The sequence below is a fragment of the Chinchilla lanigera genome, unplaced genomic scaffold (assembly GCF_000276665.1).
Source record: "Chinchilla lanigera isolate Chin_1 unplaced genomic scaffold, ChiLan1.0 scaffold00007, whole genome shotgun sequence".
Lineage (NCBI taxonomy): Eukaryota > Metazoa > Chordata > Mammalia > Rodentia > Chinchillidae > Chinchilla > Chinchilla lanigera.
In genome coordinates, this window is record NW_004955408.1 from 35762136 (window position 1) to 35777509 (window position 15374).

Here is a 15374-nt window from a genome sequence, read left to right on the forward strand (position 1 = left end):
CCGGCGGCCCCCTGGGCCCTGGGACCAGCTGCGCCTGCCGCCCTGGCTCGAGCCGCTGCACTACGACCTGGAGCTGTGGCCGCGCCTGCGGCCGGACGAGCTCCCCGCGCACAGCCTGCGCTTCTCCGGCCGCGCGAACATCACGGTGCGCTGCGTGGCGGCCACGGCGCGGCTGCTGCTGCACAGCCTCTTCCTGCAGCACGAGCGCCCCGCGGTGCGGGGGCCCCTGTCTCCGGGCGCTCGGGGCGCCGCGGGCCGCGTGCCGGTGCGCGACATGTGGTTCGCGGAGGACATGCAGTACATGGTGCTGGAGCTCGGGCAGGCGCTGCGGCCCGGGAGCCTCTACGAGCTGCAGCTCAGCTTCGCGGGTCCCGCGTACCAGGAGATCAGGGAGGGGCTCTTCTTCAACGTCTACGTGGACCAGGGAGAGCGCAGGTAGGCGCTGCGGGCCGGGCGCCTTCTCCCGCGTCCCGGGGCGGCTGCGGTCCAGCGGCCCACGCTGGCCACGTCGCTGCCCCTTTCGGTGCTTTCTTCCAGCCGCCGCCTTCTCGCTTTTCCCTCCAGAAGCTTCACTGGGAATAAAGGCTTGGAGCCCGCGGCCCCTCCTCTACCTGATTTGTCCTGTGCATCCCTGTCGGGACGCCTTCGAGGCGAGGATGCTGCCCCCTCGCGAGTCGTCCTTTGGTTCTCTAGCCCCGAATGTCCGCACCCTCTGCTCACAGCTCGGTGCTTCCAGCACTAGCGGTGTAACGCGCCTTCGGGTTTTGCTAAGGCTCTTCAAAACTTCGGAGTCACCTTTCATTCATCCTCTCTCGCGCTCCTCTGGGGCCCACGTCTCCTTTGGCCGCTCCGCACTGCCCTTCAATCTTTGCAGCGCGTCCGAGCGGGCCCTTCAGGAATTTCTTTGCCCACAGAAAAAGAAAAGGTAGGGCGCGTTGTCAGAAGAGCTACCCTCTGAGTTTGCAAGCCCGGGTAATGCAGGCGTGTTCTTTCCACACTCGTTTGAGGTATCGTCTCCTGGAAGTATTTCCAGTCCCAGATCAAGCGCTGCCTGTTTCCACCTGTGACGGTCTGCTGACATCCGGGGGTAATGAGGAAGTGGCCTATATGGAAGATAACAGAAAGTTGTGGGGGTCAGGGTTGTTTTAAACCAGCTGCCCTTTTCTTCCAGCAGTAGTGTATGGAGAATTTGTGGTTTACACAACTGCATGTACTTTACCCTTTAGTATTACAGAAGATGTTCTCAGATGTTCGGGGGGGGGCACTAAATTACTCCGTAAACCACCCCGTGCACTTTCCCCCTTAAATTTCAAGGTTTTTAAGTACAGTTAGTGCACTGCTTTTAAAAGCGCGTAACTGGTAACTTTTGTTTTTCAGGATCACATGCTTAGGTTTTCTCTTTCAAAATTGCATCAGTTCTTGAAATATAGTTTGGAATTTCTTATTAGTATGTGTTACCCAACTTAAGCACACTGAGAACCTTTTGAAATGTATCTAAGGGGTGTAAGATCTGCAAAAAATGGGAACTTGCATACATATCTGACAGTTCTCTGCTGTTGGTCAGTAAATCTTTTGTTCGCCCATCTCTTCCTTCTTACCTTAGTGGGACTATGACCCAGACAAGGTAGCGCACATGGGAAAGCAAAGTACCTTGCATTTTTCTGTTGTACCAGCCAACCCTAGCACTACCGAGAAATCACATTTCAGAATAGAGCTCCGGAACTGTGGCGTGGTGGGAGGGGTCTCGGGTTCTGAAACTGCAAGGGAAAGACATCTGTAGTCAGATTCAAAGCGAAGGTCTCAAAGAACTTGGAATGTGTCAATGTAAATTGGGGAGGCCCAACAGGCTGTGTGAATTGCGCCAGTGTCTTTGCTTTCGGAGTCGTTGCCTCCTTCATGGAACATAGGTGAGAACTGTCCACTTTTAGGGTCATTCGGGAATGGAGTGAGAAAGGAGGTGGAAAGACTGACGCAGCTCGCCCAGCGGTACCTGGTGCATTAGGTCGGGTTATCATTGTTAGGAGTCACTCCTGCTTATCTACATATGGAACCTGCCAAGTTCCCAATCCGTGAGTCAGTCTAAGAAGATTTCCAGCTGGGAAGAAGCCAGGGGTGGAGGGAGTGGAAAGTTATCACTTAATGGGTATAGAGTTTGCTGGACTTTATCTGCACAATGTGAGTGGAGTTAACACTTGAATTACGCACTTTCGAATGGTTAAGATGGTGAATTTTCTACTTTATTAAAAACGCAAAAAAATCTAGATTGGTATGTTTAGAATGGACTTAAGAAAACATACATTTTAATAATTGCCTCATATAATTCTGATGGCCTCATTCAGAGTCTCACATTTTTTTCTTATTCTGAAGTAGTTATAGATTCACCAGAAGTTGCAAAGATGTTAGAAAAGTTTCATATATTCTACCTGGTTTCCCCAGACACGTATATCTTACATAAGGATAGTGCATTATTAAGAGCTAGAATTTGACATTAGTGGTACCAGTGTATGTGGTTTTATGTCATTTGTTACATGGACAGATTTTTGTAACCATCATAGCAATATACACCACTGCCTCATCACTTCAAAAATGGTGCTTATGTGTCTCCCGCCATCTATGATTCCCAGCAATCACTTAATCTGTTCCCCAGCTCTATAATTTTGTCATTTTGATAATGCTGTATAAGTGAATCAGAAAATATGTGACCTTCAAAATTGGCTTTTTAAACTCAGCATAATGTTCTGCGGGACCCATCCAAGCTGTTTATATTGATAATTTGCACATTTTAAGAAATCACTGAGAGATACTCCTTTGGATGGATGTACCATAGTTTTAATCATTTGCCTGTGGAGGGATATTTTGGTTACCAATTTTTGGCTATTATAAAAGAAGCTTTGATAAACAATTGTGTGTTTTTTTGTGTGTGAACATAACTTTTTTATTTCTCTGGTATAAATATCTATCAGGTGTAACTTGTGGGTTGTGTGATAGGGGCCTATTTAGTTTTTATGAAACTGCCAAACTGTTTCCCAAAGTGGCTGTCTGATTTGTATGCCCCCACCAATGATGCCGGAATACTGGAATTGATCTGCATGCTGGCTACTGTTTGGTACTGCTGCTATTTTTTGTCTTAGTTGTCCTGGTAGGTACAAAGTGATATCTCCTTGTCATTTTAATTTTCGTTTCTCTAATGGTTAATGATGTTAAACATCTTTTCATGTGCTTATTTACTATCTGTATATCATGATCAGTAAAATATCTCCTTGTGTCTTTTGCCCATTTTTTGATTAAATTGTTTGTTTCTTCACTTAGGCAGAATTCTGGAAATTCTTTATATATCTAGATCTGAGTCCTCTGTAAAATACATATGGTTTGCAAATATATCATCAGTCTGTATCATCTTGTCTTTTTTTCTGCTTGAGTCTTTCACAGAACAGCAGTTTGTAATTTAGATTAGCTCCAGCTTATCGATTTTTTAATGGCTCATGCTTTTGATATCATGACTTAAGGACCCTTCATTATGCCCTACTTTCTGAGGATTTTCTATGTTATCTTCTTGCAGTTTTGTATTTTTATGGTTTATATTTAAATCTACGATCCACTTTGAGGTAATTTTTATATATAGGGTGGTTAGGTCAGTTTCTTTTCCCTTTTTTTTGTCTATGAGTATTCAGTTGTTCCAACACCGTTTGTTGAGAAGACTCTTCTTCCCCCAAGTTCCTTTGAATTGCTTTTTTTTTTTTACTTTTGTTAAAATACACTTGCCTGTATTAGGTTGAGTTCCTTTGGATTCGTCTGTGTGTCTGCTGCATCTATCTAGGTGTCTATTCTTTCTCAAATTATACATAGCCTTGATTACTATTGTGAGATAAGCCTTGAAATTGTCTGCTTTTTCAGAATTGTTTTAACTATTTTAGATCTCTTTACTTTCCATAACATTTTACAATGCTCTTGTCTATAGCTGCTAAAAATCTTGTTGGGATTTTGGTACAAGTTATGATACACCTTTATAGCAGTTTAGAAAACTGACTCATTAGTATGCTGACTCAATCCATGCACATAGATTGTCCATTTTTTTAGATCTTTATTTCATGAGGATTTTATCATTTTTAGCATATAAGCTCTATGTACATTTTGTTAGAATTCAACTCAAGTATTTAACTTTGCACAATTATAAGTGGCAGTATATTCTTAATTTTGTTTTTCATGTCTGTTGCTGCCATATAAATGCACAGTTTTGTACACTGATCTTGGATCCCATAACTTGCTCAACGCAGTAGATCTAGAATTATTTGGTTGATCCTTTAGAATTGTCTATATAGATCATATCCCACACAAATAGAGACAGTTTTAGTTTTATTCCAATCCATATGCCATTTAATTTCTTTTCCTTTCTACTCTTCTGGCTAAAATTTCTACAGTGATGGAGAACCTTTTAGAGCTTTCAATGATGGCCAATGCTGTAGCATGCCTGCTGGGTTCCTCACCAATGTTTTAGCATGATGTTAAACAAGAATGGTAAAAATCAACATTCTTGCTTTTTTCTCCTGATTGTAAGAGGAAGTTTTTAGCCTTTTACATTAAGCGTGATTCTAGGCAAAGGTTGTTACATATGTTCTTTGCCAAATGGAGGAAGTTCTTTTCTCTTCATTTTTCTGAGAACTTTTTGCATGAATGGGTGGTTTGAATTTTGTGAAACAACTTTTGCTGCATCAGTTGTTGTGTTCATGTGATTCTTTTCTTCTTTAACCTGTTTATATGGTGCAGTGTATTGAATGATTTTTGAATAATGATCCAAGGTCCCCATCTATTTTGGTAAGAGCAGTTGCTAGACAGTAAGGAAGGATGGAGGGCCCTTCCAGTGTAGGAGACAGGCTTGGTGAAGAGAGGAAAAGACAGAACAGACAGAGAGCACAGGTGTCTTTACCCTGCGCCCTCCTCCTGACAGGGTAGGATTCTCAGACAAATTTTGCTATAGAAGTAGTTTTTATGAACAGTTCTTAAGAAACATCAACTGGAAAATGTGACAGGGAAGGGAAGGAGACTAATCAAGGATATGTGATCTCAGTCTCAAGGAGGAAAGTTCTTGAGAGCATGAGCACAGAACTGTCCCTATCAGGAAGGAGAGAGCAGGAGTATTTATGCTGTCCCCATTGACCCAGGCAGTCCTGAAGCCCAGTGAGTTCCCCGATACTCTATTTTTGGGGGATGTAGGCAAAGCAACTCCACAGGGGGCCTTGTTCTTTCTCCCTCTTTTTTCAAATCTGGGGTTCAACCCAGGAGTTTGGCACTTAGCTACATCTGCTCCCCATTTTTAAAAATTTTGAGGCGGCTCTTGCTGGATCACTAAGTGACCCAGAGTTGGACTCAGACTTGTGATTTTCCTGCTTCCACCTCCCAGAGTGCTGGCTGTTTTCCTTTGATTATTAGCATTCCTCTGCAGTCACTGTGGCTTCTAATTCATAGACCAGACTTAGGCCAAAGATATCTAAATAGTGCACAGAATCCCTGTGATCCTTTTGGGGCCAAAGGGTACCTAGAATTTCCTGTATAGTTTGAGGATATTGGCTGAAGAGTGATAAGGAGGTCACTATACTGAGGATCTAAGTAACTGTTGTGGTGAACATTACTGAAATGGTTCTCAGGTTTTTCCCCAGAGGAAGCTGTAGGCAGGCTCAGGTGGCTGTGCAGGCAAGACCGCAGATGAGGGATTCATTGTTGGTGGGAGCTACTGAATCTGTGATGAAGGAATGGCTCACTGGTCTGCATACCAGTTCACAACATGGAGTCACACCAGTCTGGTGAATCCAAGAAATATATTCCCTTCAAGAAGTTCACTTTCCCCCTCCCCTTTTCAATATGGCATTTAGATATAGAAGGAAACATTTTTAGGTCTTATGTTCTAAGGAAACACAAGAAATACAACAGCCCAGAAAAGGATTTTGGGTTTTGAACTATTTACCTGATAAGGTTAATTTAAGTCCAGTAATAACAAAGAAGCTTTAATTGGTAAGCTTATTTTTTTTTCTGATACAGTGACAATACAGTTTCCAGAATATGAAGAGATTAGTTATAAGACCATTTGTTTTACACATCCAAGTTTGGGTAAGTAAATTTTGATGATACTCTGCAGTCCTTCCCAAGTAAAATAAATATATCATCCCAAAGTGACTGGAGTGGTAACATTCGGATTCCTCCATGACTTCTAAACAAGGATCCCATAATGCACTGCACCATGAAACTATTTTGTGCCAACTGCACCTGATCTTTGGAACCAGTGAGGAGGACATTCTTATGCTGAAGGCTAGTTACTCAGCTTCTTGAGGTTGCTCAGTCATCTGGTAATGGATGCACTGAAAGGAAAAGAAGTTCATGGTTTTTTTCCTTTTCTGGCAAGAAATGTACTAATAGGGGCCAGAGATGTAGCTCAGCGTCACAAGCATCTGCCTGGCAAGTACAAGGTCCTGAGTTCGATTCCCCTTATCAAAAACAAACAAATAAACAAAAAATCCCCAAGCAAACAAAGAAAAAACTGCAAAACTCAAAACAAACAAAAAAACAAACAAGAAATGTACAAGTCACCCAAATAGTCCCATACTACAGAAGGGCTACAAGTCAACTTTGACCATTTTAAAGAAAGAGCCTTTTTTCTGAAATAGTTCCCTGAAGATAAAACTAGTTACACTAGTACTGAACATATTTGGGGACCAGATGTCATCTATTTATTTCAGGTGTTCTTTACTTCCAGCAAGATTTTATAATTTTCACTATACATACATTGCATGTTTTGTCAGAGTTATCCCTAATTCTTTAATATTTTTTGAATCTATTATTAGGTTAATAATAGATTAAAATAATAGATTATTATTTAATAATACAGTATAATAATAGATGTTAAAATTATATTTTAAAATTTTAAATTGCTTATTGCTAGTTAATTTTTGTACAGTGATCTTGTAAGTTATAACCTCATTAAGCTTACTTCTTAGTTTTGGTGGCCTTTGATTTTGGTTGAAAAAATTTATATTTTGATTACATTTTCTACACAATCACACTATTTAAATAGAGATGGTTTTATTTCTTTTACAATTTAGGTGGCTTTTATATTTATTTTTTACCTTATTTCAATATATATTGCCTCTGCTACAATGTTTAATAGAAGAAATAAATGCAGACATTCTAATTTTCTTTCTTTAGGGTGAAAGGATTTAGACTTACAATTCTCTCCACAAGTTTTTCTTCTCTTTTCTTTTTGGTAGTTACTTTTGATTAGATTAAGAAGTCTCCTTTTATTCCTAATTTTCTGAGTTTTGTAAGAAATGAATGCTAGATTAAGTCAGATATTTATTCTGCAAGTATTGTGATAATCATATGGTTTTTTTCTTAGTTTGTTAATATGGTAGGTTACAGTCCATTGATTTTTTAAAGGTGAATCAACCTTATATTCCTGCAGTAAATCCCACTGGTCTTGATACTTTAGTCATTTTATATGTTATGATTTGATTTGCTAACATTTTATTTAGAATTTTTGCATCTATTTTCATGTGAGATGTTGACTACTGGCTGTGGTTCTCTTACAATGTTGTCTTGGTTACTTTTTTCTCATTGCTGGGACGAAAATACCTGACGCCCAAAATTAAGGAAGGAAAGGTTTATTTCGCTTACAGTTCATGGAGGTTTCAGTCCTTACTTGGCAGATTACAAGGCAGAGTGGCACATGGCAGAGGGCTGCAGCTCATGGCGACAGCACAGCAAAAGCAACAAAACAAAAGCCAGGAATGGGGGAGGAATGGCCTCAAGCAACTGATGTAGCTCTCACACCCATCAAACTCTAAAAGCCTGCCCCATGGCCGCTTGAGGCTTTGGGGGGGACACACAGACATAAACCATAACAAATGTCTTTGGTTATCAAAGTGATACTGGTTTTAGAGAATGGGTTCAGACGTAGTGTCTCTTTAATTTTCAGACAGAATTTGTATAATATTTGTGCTTTTTTTTTTTTTTTCTTAAATGCCTGGTTGAATTTTACCAAGAAAACCACTTGACCTGTGACTTCTTTGTGGAATGGTTTTTAACTACAAGCTAAATTTATTCAATAGAGATAGGATTATTTAGATTATATATTTCTTCATAGGTGAGCTTTAGTAGTAGTTTGTATCTTTCAAGGAATTTTTCCATTTAATCAACGTTTTCAAATTTAAAAAAATAAAGTTGTTTGAAATTTCCTTATTATTATTTTAATACTTATAGAATCTGTGGTGATATCACTTTAAATTCCTGAGACAGATAATCTATGTCTTCTCTCTTTGGAAGCTGGAGCCTGGTCTGGTATCTTCCTACTAGTGTTCTAATCAGTTGCATAAATTTCAAGGTTGTAAGCGTTTACATCTGCAAATTAGGAGGGTGAGACTTTACAAGGTCGCTTCAACTTCTAATTTGTTCAGTCTTGCTAGACAGTTATTGACTATTGGGTTTATATATCCAGTTTTTGGTTTCATTGACATTCTCTGTTTTTTTGTTTTTAAAATTTCATTGATTTATATCTTGACCTTTATTATTTCCTATTTTCTTACTTCAGATCTCATTTCCTTTATTCTTTCCATAGTGTTAAGTTTTACACAGGTCATTAATTTAATATTGCTCTTTTAGCGCAGTTTTTTAATGTTATAAATGTCCCTCTACCCATTGCATTAGCAGCTTGCCACAAGTGTTGTTTTCTCTCATTTTTGTTCAGTGTAGAATACTTTCTAATTTCCATTTTGATTTCTTCTTTGCTCCATGGATTGTTTAGAACAATTTCCATTTACTTCATTTCCATGGATTTGAGCACTTTCTCATTTTTTATGGAGTGCTTCACATTTCAATTTTTATGTTGTTGAGTGCTAGATTTTGTTACCTTGTTCTAAGAATGCTAAGGTCACTGCATAATGTAAATTACGTGGTGACCACCCTGATCTTTGGTCTTTCCTCTTGGGCCTCTTTGTTAAAATTCTTTGAGAGCAACTTGCCATGGCCATTACTGTCTGGCCTCTTTTTTTGTTGTTGTCTTTTTGAGACAGGGTCTCCCTATTCAGTTCAATCTGGCCTTGAGCTCACTTTGTAGCCCAGGCCGATCTTGAACTCCCCAACCTCCTGCCTCAGTCCCCTGAGTGCTGGGATTTCAGGCATGTGCCACCACGGCCGGCCCCTGTCGGGCCTCTTGACTCACTACCCACTCATTACCTCTCTGACCTCTGTTGAACAATCCACATGAAATTTCTATGCTGTGACTTTTGAGAAATAAAACAACTCCTAACACTGTGCAAGCTCTGGGAAGTTTTCAGCTTATTTATCCCTGATGCTTCTTTCTCCAGTGTCTTTTCTTTGCCCTACCTCATCAAGTGCAGAGTAAAGTGTACCTCATAAGGCAGTAAAAGTGCAACCACGTTTCTCCCACTATCCTTTCACAGTTTAGTCTATGAGGTCATCTTCCCTAGTGTAATATAAAGACTCCAGCAACCCATAAATTCCTGCTCGCTGTTGAGTGCCAGATGGTCTATCACTAGGTCACAAATACAGTCAGAGGCAAAAATTACAAAATTCAGGTAGCAATGACTTAAGGAGAATCCCATGGAACTTTCTGGAGGTCTTTCTGTGCATAGTTACTCTTCTTGTACACTTTGCGATTTTTAGCTGTCTAAGCTTCCCTGAACTCTAATCTCTGTCTCCTCACTTCAGTGAGACCACTGGGCTTTGTTGTGATGCAATTTAGAAATTGCTTCCAGGTAGACAGGGTTAATGTAGAGTTTACCTTGTCTTCTCTTGGGGATCCCAGTCCTGTATTTCCTGTCATCCAGTGTCTAAAAACAGTTGTTCCTATATGTTGACAGGTTTTTTAGTTCTTTTTTTAACAGAAAGCTGATTCTAGTTACTTACTCTCTCCTGGTGGAAAACAGAAGTCTCATCCTCTCTAGATTTAGAATGCCATTAATTATAACCTTCAGTCATCTTCATGATATATTAGTTAGCCTTTACTGGGAATTCAATTATATACTTGAAAACAAGCAGTGAACTGGAAAGGACCTCAGACTTGGCAGCTGGAGCCCTGATTGGAGCACCACCCCTGTCATTTACTAGTTATCTAAGCTGTGTAAATCCCTAGGAATTAGGGCTCACATCTGTAAATTGAGATAGTAAGAATTTCCAAGTTCTCTTTCACTTTTTAAATTTAATGAGATAATATATAATCCTACTCTTGCATCTGTAGGAATACTTCCTGCACTTGATGCTAATATCCCCTTGATAAAAGATAAGTAATTGATAGGTATTTAGAAAATGAAAAATAGTACCAGAGAAGGAACTACGAAATAGTTGTAAAAAGTTAGGATAACCTGAGGTTAAATACAGGTGAAAATAGCGTGGCCAAATTCAATTAATTTGTGCAGTGTAGACAGAGTGAACAGAAAATTGAAAACTACTTTCTTGTAGTTGCTTTTAATGAGGAAATCTGGCACAGTTTTAGGGCATGAGACACAAAATAGAAAATTGAGCTATGTTAGTAAAGAATTTGTAAGTCTCAAAGCGAGGTCAGTGAAGCCAGGTGTGAGGCACATGCTGTTGTTGGTGTCATAGAGGAAAGAGATCATTTGTTTACTCACACATTTGAACCCACATGTTTGAACTGAACTCATCTGTTTCATGTGACTAAGCATTTTTCTCTGGAAAGAGAGTTCCCTGACCAAAGCTTTAGATCTTGTATCTTTTGAAAACAAACACTTGTTTTCAACGTATTGAAAAAGCATATACGCAGTTAAAATTCAAGAAGTTTTGCCCCAACATCCTTTTGGGTCATCTATGTTGGGGTCGTCTTCCCTGCTCCTACATAAAGACTCCAGAAGCCCACAGCTTCCTGCTCATCCTTGGGTGGCAGAGCATCTATCGTCACTAAGTCACAAACAGTCAAGGACAAAAATGAGAAAATCTGGTGTAAGTAATACTCAAATTTTAAATTTAATTTGCTTTTAACCCCCAAACCCGCCCTGGTTCATCACTCTAGGGCTGGCTGCAGGATGGAAGCCTGCAGTAAGGTAAAGAGTAGTTGCTCTTTTCTGTGTCTCTATTTTGTGTTTCTGTTCCTCCTTGCTTATCTTGATATTGCTGTTTCAGTTCCACAAGGGTCTGATGGGGCAGGGATCAAAAGGATAACATGAAACATCAGGCACTTTTTACTCGATCTAAGGCTCTTGTCATTCAGTATCATTGTGGCCTAGGAAGTGCCTTTTCCCCTTGAGATACTGTTTCCTTAGTTGTTTCATAGTTTTCCTGTGGTCTCTCTTTCTCCTGTAATTCCCTTGCCCCAACAGGGTACTGTCCCGGTTTTTCTGTTCCGAGGGTCACTATGATTCCTTCTTCAGCTGCTGGACATTCAAAGTGCATTTCCAAGTTCCTCCTGCCTCTTCCAGGTGGCTGTTTTGGAGAAGCCTCAAGCAGTCCCCATAGTGGATCCCTTTTTGTCTCAAGCCCCAGTGCTCTTGCAAGGAAAACTCATGCGCCCCTTGCCTGGACTGTTACATGTCCCAAGGCAGCAACAGTTTTCTGGCTCATCCTCCAAGTCAGCCAATTATTGTCTTGCCTTTTACATATCTACCTTCGAGGAGTTAGACCCTGGCCACAGTGTCAATTTCACTTTTCTCAAGAATGAGTTGGATGTGTGTGTGTGTGTGTGTGTGTGTGTGTGTGTATGTGTGTGTGTATATATATATATATATATCCTCAAGATCCACTCCCTTTTTCCAGTACTGGGAATTGAACTCAGGGCCTGACACATAAGGCAAGTGCTCTGCAACTAAGTTACATCCCTAATTATTGTTTTCTTTTCTTTCTTTCTTGTATTTTTAAGGGGGGTAAAGGTCTTGCTGAGTTGCCTAGGCTGGCCTGGGGTTTGGAATCCTCTTGTCTCAGCCTCCTGAGTACCTGGGATTACATGTGTGCTGTACCATACCTGGCTCTCAATAAATACATCTACTGTTCTCTTTGGGTCTCCTCCCCTTTGTCTAGAGTTAGAGGATTCTGACAGTATGGGAGGCTTTTCAAAATACCACCCACTGGCTGCCAAAAGATCTCTGCTCTGCTCTCTTCTAGCTTCATTCCTTGACCTTTCTTCTGTGTCCTTCCATGTTCAGCTGAGAAATCCAAGAATGACATCCAGATTCTCAAGGACATTCACTTTGAAGATCTCCATGATATGGTTTGGCACCTTTCTTTGGAATTTTACATCTTTTATATTTTGCTGCTTGGTGGAAACTTCAGTCTTCAGATCCTATTACACAAGTAATAAACAAACATGATTCATGGGCTGGTCCTTAAACCACAAGCCATTAGTGTAACATTTGGCTTTGTTAAAGATTTTCATTCTGTGTGCACTGTGTAAAAAAATTTTAAGATGAAGGGTTGAGGTAGGCAACTCTTGAAGAGTTTTACTACATCTTTGATCAGCTCTCTATTTAAAACTTGTTAATCAGAGTCATAAGCATATGGAATTCATAAAATAATTTGGAACAAAATGCCTTACAGAGTGAAGATAGTGGATATTTCTCTATAATGGTACTAGATTGATTCCCCAAGGGCATCATGTGGTTCTTGACCACTGAAATCTCTTCCAGGAGCAGAGAGCAGTGAGACTGTGATTCTCTGGCAGGACAAGAGGCAAATTCTCACAAATTAATTCCTTCAGCAGCTCACCACTCTAAACATAGTCTTCATGGGCACCATAATAGCATGTTTCAGTGAAATTAGAAGGCAGGAGAAAGTGACAGATGGCTCTATTGCTGCAGTTTGGATACCCTTACAGGGGTGCTTGACCCCATAGCAGAGAGAGGAGGGGAGGAAACGCCATGCACATGTGGTCTAGCCAAATGATATGTACTGCTGGTTGTTCTTGACCTCTTCAGTTAAGACTGAGCCAAAAAGGCTGTGTGTTTTAGGGATCTTTCCTTAACTTCTTGTTTATTTGTATAAAACTAGGGAGAGAAATAGTTGAATAAAATCCAAGTGAGTTTCTTTCGTTTCACTTCTCTGGAGACCTGAATCATGGAACTGGAAGGCACTTGCTTGATGTTTGATTGCTAAAGTGGTGACTCACTAAACTGGTGTCTCTTAGCCTTTTTGAATCTGTAGCATAAAATTTTCCACTTTGCTAAAGAGTCTGATTTCCTCCCTGCTTCCCACCTTGCAGCCTCCTTGACTCTCATAGTTTTGTGGTCCTGTGGCAGCACAGGAGATACTGCCAAGCTTTTTTATTTCTATAGTTTCTGTTACAAAAGCAACAGGCATTCATAGGTGTTCAAAATATAGAAGCACATCTTATATCATTGAACGTTCTTTTGCACTTTATACTTTGCATGTTAACATGTCACTGCTTATACAAAATGCTCTAAATTCAGAGGGCTACAGACTCTTTGAAAGCTGTGCATGGATCCGAAGCTATTTCTTCCAATTCAAGATAATTTAGTCAAGGCCACCTTACCGGCTTTCTCTGCATCTCCTCTTAGAACCACAGTTTTAGAGACCCAGGAGGCTCTTCAGCTCTCCTAGTCCTGTCTGCATTTCAAGGCAGTTGACATCTACAGAGTTTAAGCAGCTCTCCCCAAAGTTACACAACTTGGTTTTCACTGCAGATCCCAAGCGAGAACTCAGGTGGCTGAAATACCCTGTCAGTAGTTTTCTATTATATCATCAATTGTGTGACTCTTCTAGACTCTACCCCACCCCTCGTAAGTACAGTAACCAAAACTATAAAATGAATGAATGCCAGTGTAACAAACTCTGCCCAAGTACTTTGTATTTTCTTGTATATAGCAATATTCAGTTGCCTATATTTTATAATTGCTTCAAGGCAGAGCAATACTTATTTGGTTGCTATGAACTCAATTTTTGTCAAGTATTGTAAATGATACAAACAAATAAATAAAAAAACAGCCTCTAGCTTCTAGAAGTTTTACACTGAGCTGGCATGATTTACACTCATTTTGTGATTAGCTGTAATCTCTGTCACCTTCTTAATGCATTTGGAATTGGTGTTTTCAACATTTCACCCCTTTTGTGATTTATGACCCTGATTTCTTCTACATTTCATCTATATTAAGAATGATTTGTGAGATTGGAAGGATAAGGAATTCAAAGCTGATTTATTGGTCAATTTAGTTTCCAATAATATAAAAGCTCAAACCTCAGTGCAACATACAGAATGTCATTTTTTTCTAGGTGGAAAAACAGGCTCAGCAAGATTATGTGGCTTCTCCAGCATTATTCAGCTGGTGGCAGGGTTTTCTAGCCAGACTGGTCAGGGTTAGAACTCACAAGCTTCCTTTCAATTCATACAAACAAGAGTATAGTAAAATTGAAAACAGCAAATAGGGCAAAACAAGCTATTTATAAATTACAGTTCTGCCATACTGATGTTGCAGACGCCTCTATGAGAGCTCTCTGAGTGCACTGACCACCCTGTGTATCCTTTCTGAAGCTGTGTAAATTGCTCTGAGTGGAGAGGCCTTATTGTGTAATGGAGAGACATACCCTCTTGAATTCATCTTTTATTTATATAAAAATTGGGCCTGAAGCAAGGAGAAGTGTATTAGAGACAAAAAGCCCCAGGTCCTTAGTGGAGAAGGAATTTCACTTTCACTATCACCAAACAAAGTCCTGGCAAATGGTATCCAGACTGCAGTTTGCTAGAACTTGTGTCTTGTCAGACTCCGACAGTGTTTGCAGAGGCTAATCTGACATCATCTTGTTTGCTTAGGGAATTTTTCCTATAAATTATTGCTGTACTATGGGATGTCACTCTTTGTATGTTTCCATAGAAGTAGGAGAAGAATCAGTAGAAATTGGATCAATCTTCCCAATTATTTCAGTCTATACAATGGAAGGTTGGTTTGTTCAGTTAGCATGTACTTATATTCTTTACTCTCAAGAATGTCCAAAATGGGGCTGGGGATTTAGCTCAGTGGCACAGCGCCTGCCTGGCAAGTGCAAGGTTGTGAGTTCAATTCTTGGTACCGGGAAAAAACCAAACCAAAGGAAAAAAAAAAAGAATGTCCAAAATAAATCTTTTGATAAGTTTTCAATCAAGAGAAAGAAAGAACACTTGAAGAAAAGAAAGAAAAATGTAGTCATTCTTCACACTGACTTGTATTTTGACGAAGGCTGAAAATAATAGACCATTCTCAAATAATCCCAGTCTTTAAAAGACTTCTTTCTCAAAAGACTAGAATTGTGTATTTGCTATATTTGTTCTTATTTTGTTTATGAAAGCTCTTAAAGGTTCATGATGTAATGAAGCAAATATTTTGTGGTAGAAAGTTAAAGAGTTTTTTTTTTTATTTTAAGTCTTACAAGAA

At 40.0% G+C, this 15374-nt stretch overlaps 1 protein-coding gene across 1 annotated transcript in view; it reads left to right on the forward strand.

Annotated features, from left to right (window-relative positions):
• Window positions 1-15374, forward strand: part of Lvrn (laeverin) — a gene marked incomplete in the record, with an annotated part of 61814 nt that overhangs the window by 399 nt on the left and 46041 nt on the right. Inside the window, 1 exon segment of the mRNA XM_013506949.1 lies at window positions 1-435. Coding sequence (XP_013362403.1) covers window positions 1-435 — 435 coding nt within the window.